Here is a 5,718-nt window from a genome sequence, read left to right as displayed (position 1 = left end):
CACACACACACACACACACACTCACACGCTTCCAGCTACTGCAGCCTGGCCTTCCTTCAACCTAGCCCAGTGCCTGGCAAGAGCAGGCATTTTCGGGTATTTGCAGGGACCAGATGGGAGGGGTAACATGTGCACGGTGGGATCAGAGGTCAGAGCGCCTGCAGCTCCTTCGGGCTGGGCTGCCACAGCTCCTGAAGACTTCATCAAGGTCCCTCTTCCCCTCCCTGTCACCCCACTGGCCCCCAACAAAAGGCAGCAGAACCCGCAGATACTTCATTGGAGACACACCAGACTCCATCTCCATCATCTCAGGCTGCCAGCACTCCTCATCTCCCAGCGCTCCCCACTCTACTGAGCAGCACAGCCAGGTGCGGCCTCTGAGGAGGGAGAGGCCGGCCAGAGTGGGTGAACTACGAGGAAGATCCGCAGACTGAGTTTCCCCAAGATAGACTTCATGTCCGCAGGAAGGAAGCCATGTTCCTGGGAGAGCTCTGTCTTCCAAGATAGGAATCTACATCCTCTAGAGGGCTCCATGCCTCTAGGAGGGGCTCCCAGATTCTGAGGGGCTCTGTGTCCCTGCACAGGATCCAGTCCTTCAGGCCAACCCTATGGATGCAGAAGGACCGCAGGCCCTCAGGACGTGCGCTATGTCCCTGGGGCAGACTCTGGGTCCCTGGAAGAAGTCCACATCCTCAAGAAAGATTCCCATGTCCTCGAGAAATACAGCTTGTCTCTCAACTCTGGGGCAGGGCTCTCTGCCCTGGGAAGGGTTCAGGTTCCCAAAGGGCCAGGCCCAAAGCCCCTCTCAGCTGGCGCAGATGCTACTAACCGCAGCCCCTCCTGGACCCACAAGGCCCAGCTCCTCCTGCTCATTGATGCACAACTGGTACCCACAGCCCCGGGCCCGGACTCCCGGTGGGGCCCGGTGGTCAGTCTTGGCACGAGGGGGCAGCAAGAAGCCCACGCTACCGGCGATGAGCATATGCCAAATGCTGTGGATGTAGAAGTAGTTGTCCTGGGTTTCCACAAAAGCGTAGAGTAGAACAGCGCTGCCGGCGATGAGGCTGCCTGGACACAGGAAGAAGAGCCAGCGGCGCCACGTGGGCGGATAGCAATGCCGGCGGCGGACGCTGCGTACTGTCTGTGGGAGGCAGAAAAGCAGGGCCCTATTTACCAAGCCAGACCCAGACACTCTCCATGTAATCCCCTCGTCCTTAGTTGAGACCTAAAGGCATCTTCCAGGGCTGGAGGATGACGGGGAGCACCCCTGCCTTAAAGTGAGGGCCAGGTACCCAGGGCCCTGCACCAAGTTCTGTTGTGTACCCGTTCCCCGCCTTCCCCACCACACACACACACACACACACTCTTCCCCACCAGTACCCAAGCTGTGGCCAAGATGCCCAGGGCGAAGAGACTGGGTCCCAGCAGGTTCCAGAGTCCATGGCGGTCCAGCTGCAGAGCCATGGAGAGCAGCATGGCCCCCAGCAAGTACAGCACCTAGAGAAAGAGGACCCGGGGGCGAGGCCGAGGATGGTAAGGGGACTTGGCCGTGCCCCAGGGAGAGTCTTTGGCTAGGGTTGCCCCCCTGCCCCACGACCCGCTGTGCACTGACCTGCTTGACCACAGGCTGTAAGCGTGCCATGGCGATGACCGTGACCCACACGGACATGAGGGAGCCCAGGAAATCACAGAACTGCAGCACATCGTAGTCCATGATGCAGAAAACCACGATGCCTGGCTGATCGCAGGCATGGTAGAACTGGAAGAAGACAGGACAGGGGTCAGAGAAGTGGGGACAGAGGTCTGCTGAAAATGGAAGAAGAGCCCGAAAGGGTGGTGTCCTGCTGTGAGAGCAAGGTCAGAGGTCACTGACTGAGTTGAATTGGGAAAGGCCCACCAACCCCATTCGTGAGACGTAAGTGGTAGGGAGGTCTGGCCTGCCTTGTAAGTCGTTACAGTATCAGACAGCCCTGACCCTCATCCTAATCTTCCTGCAACTGGAATGTGTGTGGAGAGCAGCTGACCTGCAGTTCAAGTCTCTCAAGCTGAGACCAATCTTTCTTGTCTCCTCATGGTCACATGGGGCCTCCCTATAATCCCCACCCCTGGCCCACTCCCTGGCCTCCAGCACGGTGACCAATCCAGACCCCAAGCCCCCTGCAAGTACCAGCTACCCCTGACAGCTCAGACACTGAGTTGAGCTTCATCCCAGGGCTCACACTAGCTGGTCCTCTCCACCTCCTCCCACCCAACGCCATGAGGGGCACTGTAAGAAAAATCTGTAAAACCACGGAGAAAAACATGGTACTTCACACCATGGGAAAGAACAAGGGCAAGAGAGACTGTGTGCCTAACCTACTATGGTAGAGACTGTGGCAAAGGGTACCCAACTCAGGAGTCATGGTGAGGGCGGGGACACTAAGGGGATTGGATCAAACTGTTGCGGACACTTTAATTAAGGCACTAGCATCTGCTGCCAACTTCACATGGTGTACAGTCCGTCCCAACCCCTCTCTCTCCTGAACCGTGCGTCCTGCATTCCATCATGTCTGAGAAGTGTTACCCAGGGATAATACGAGCCCTCTGTCTTTGTGCATTTGCTGTCTGGCACCTTTCTCCAAACTCCTAAGTAGGATTTGTACACTGTGAGTATTAATTGGCATGTGTGCCTTGAATATGTATTGGCATTCTGAGGCCAAACCCTAAAAGCACCTCTCTTGTGCGTCACTATGATGGGGACATGGAGCCTTCCATGGGCTTCTCTACTATTCCCGGGGCTGATGAGTCCACCGAGAGAGGACTGTGGGTAGCATCTCTGAGATCCACACTGAGACCAAGCACACGGGCTAGCTCACTGCTTTCAGGAAGAATGGGGGTAGGGTCATGGAACCAGGCGAAGAGGAAAACAGAAAAGGCTGTATTGTGTCAAATGCTCCAAAAGGGCTATTATCCATGGTGGGCACCATCGAATGGAGAACATGTTTAATTCGGGCAAAGAGGGCACTGTTTGCACTCCAGAAGCAATGAAACTTACTGCCCGTGGAGCCCACTGCTAGTATCTTGTTTTCTGCTTCCATTTCCTCTTGGAAACAGTGGGAGGATTTTGCCAAGAGCCACTGAGAATTCCTTGTGATGGGCTGGGGAGCAGAGGAGCTCACGAGAACGCACGCCTGTCGCCAGCCAGGCTGTCGGCAGCTAGCAGGGAAGGCCGCGAGGCCCCAGGATGTCAGCTCTGTCTCGCTGCGGAGGATGCGTGGTTAGTCAGACAGCAGTAACCCTTAGTATGTCCTCCCTGATAACATAATTGATGTGGTGCTATTTTCTTTCTCATCGTGGGATGGGTTATTTTTAGTTTTTAAGGCTCTGGGAAGAAGGACTAAACCGAAGACTGGAACTTCTGTCTAAGGTCCAGGGCTTCAGAGACACTGAAGTCAAGCTTGAAAGTTCTCCGTGAATGCTCCCTGCCCTGCCCCGCTGCTGAGGGAGCCACGCAGCTCAGTGATTGCGTGGACGATGTGGGGTCAGGCTGATGGAGAATCTTGGTTACCACTCACCTTCCCTCATCTGCAAAGGATGAGAATAATAAAAGCTTCTACCTACTCTTACGGGGCTAGTGTGAGGACTTGGGAGCACTGATGGTGTGGGGGTGGAGCGAGGCTGCTGACCAAAAGGTCTTAGCGCAAACCCACTAGCCACTCCATGGGAGAGCGATGGAGCAGTGGGCGTCAGCAAAGATCCCAGGCTCGGAGCCCCTCTGGGGCAGTTCTGCTCTGTCAGATCGGATCAGTCGACTTGACTCAGTGGCAACTGGAAGGTTTCAATGAGTATAGTGCCTGGGACACAGCAAGATTTCAGTACATGATGTGCTCTGATCATTATTTGAATTGTTGGGCTATGTAAAACTTAAGAGCTGGATTTGCCACCTTTTTGGTTTTGGTTTGGTTTGGGTTTGTTTGTTTGTTTTCCAGTGGGGGGAGGGGTGTTCTCTTAAATACATTTTAAAGCCATAAACTCCTGGAGAACAAAACTACTGTCTGTTCCGATGTCCTGGATAGGAGCCAATGCCCTGCTCCCAGACCCAGACGGTCCAAGACTGAGGACCAGGAAGAAGGCTGTTGTCTGGAGCTTCCTGGGCCTGTGAACCACAGTGCGACCAAAAGGAGAGTGCTGAGGAGCACAGTCAGTCCTGGCTAAGGAAAGAGCAGCGCGGGGGAGCGGGAACCTGCCCAGGAAGACTAGCAGGCTCGCATGGTAAGAGGAGGATTTAGAGAGGGGCTGTAGGCAGCATCGCAAAGCCTGAGCCTTTTCCTCGCTCTTCTGCTTATTGCCTTATTTCAGACAGTGGCTCCCCAGTGTTCCTACTGGGGGAAGCCTGTTCTCTCCTTTTCAGATGGATGGTCACTGTGTCCAGATAGCGAGGCTGGTCAGAAACTGAGCATTCTGGAGCCAGTGCCCAGGATAACAGTGCCAAAAGTCCACAGTGAATATGCTCTCCCGACATGCTCCGCGCTCCTGGCATCTGTGCTCCACTGAGGCAGGGGGACTAATTGTGGATCATGTTAGATCTGCGCGGAGCCCAGAGTGGGCTGGGGAGACAGCTGTCGTGTCAGGCTCTAGTGAGCAACAGCACCGACAAAAGACGTCTGGCAACGAGAACCGAAACAGCGCCTGAGATAAAAACAGAACAAGCCTCAAAGAGAGGCAGGCAGAAGTGGGGTGTGCATGTGCTTCTCACCCAGGCTTTCTACACAGCCTGCTCTTCCTCCTGTGTGGGAAGACCCCAAGACCCTCAGATCCAAGGCCTGCACCCCTGCTTTCCCCTAGAGCAGTGATTCTCACCTTCCTAATGCCGCGACCCTTTCAAAGTTCCTCATGTGGTGGTGACCCCCAGACCATAAAACTATTTTCATTCTATTTCATCACTGTCATTTTGCTACTGTTATGAATGGGGCGACCCCTGTGAAAGGGTCGTTCGACCCCCTAAGCGGTTGCGACCCACAGGTTGAAAACCGCTGCCCTAGAGGGTAAGTAGACTATGTAATGTGGCCATCAGTCCCGATCTACTCATGCTAGAGACTAGGAAGGCATGTGTTGGTTGGCACAATATCCTTAGTGCCAAGACATGAAGAAAGCAGAGATTCACCTAAGATTTTTGCAGGACTCAAGGCAGGCACTGAGTCGAGACAGGAAATGACGAGATCCCTAAATGTGGCATCTTGGTGGGGCAAAGTCTACACTGGGGTGAAAGTCACATCAGCAGGCTCACTCCTCTGACTTTCTTTGTGATCGCTGATAATGCAGACATTTCAGACTCGGGGTGGGCCATGGGGAGACAAGGGAACGGGGTCTGGGTGGGGAATGGAGGTTTCAATAGATAGTCACTCATCAAAGCTGCCTCTTGTGAGCTGGAATTTCATATCACACTGCCACAAAGACTGAGCAGCACCAAGTGTCCTTGTGTCATACACAAGGTTAGCTCTGGCCCTGTGGCACCTAGCCAACACCACCTCCCATGATGCCTCGGGGCAGCTGCAGAGTCCATAAAAGTTCTGAGGATTCTAAGGCCCAGTTAGAAAGCTCCCTTCTGTCTTCCAAAAGTTCCCATGAGAATTTGGGAGGCCATGGCGCCTGAATGGAGAGACACCCGACGGGGAGGGCAGGGCAGCTTGAGAGCCCAAGCATATGATCTTAATCATCCCCCAACACCCACCACCCACC

At 54.5% G+C, this 5,718-nt stretch overlaps 1 protein-coding gene across 4 annotated transcripts in view; it reads right to left on the bottom strand.

The window, feature by feature from the left end:
• Window positions 1-6: 6 nt before the first annotated feature.
• Window positions 7-5,718, bottom strand: part of TMEM8B (transmembrane protein 8B) — a 16,300-nt gene continuing 10,588 nt past the window's right edge. For all 4 annotated transcript variants that reach the window (XM_045289237.1, XM_045289236.1, XM_045289235.1 and 1 more), the window contains exons 9-11: window positions 1,613-1,759; window positions 1,381-1,497; window positions 7-1,141 (exon numbers count right to left, since the gene is read on the bottom strand). In XM_045289237.1, the coding sequence (XP_045145172.1) occupies window positions 806-1,141; window positions 1,381-1,497; window positions 1,613-1,759 (600 nt within the window). In that variant the 3' untranslated portion in view covers window positions 7-805. The remainder of the gene's footprint in view (window positions 1,142-1,380; window positions 1,498-1,612; window positions 1,760-5,718) is intronic.

The sequence above is a fragment of the Echinops telfairi genome, unplaced genomic scaffold, assembly GCF_000313985.2.
Source record: "Echinops telfairi isolate 266 unplaced genomic scaffold, ASM31398v2 ScPeMD7_25;HRSCAF=90, whole genome shotgun sequence".
NCBI classification, from domain to species: Eukaryota; Metazoa; Chordata; class Mammalia; order Afrosoricida; family Tenrecidae; genus Echinops; species Echinops telfairi.
The sequence above is the reverse complement of the archived record's forward strand: the minus strand, read 5'-3'. Positions and strand labels throughout refer to the sequence as shown.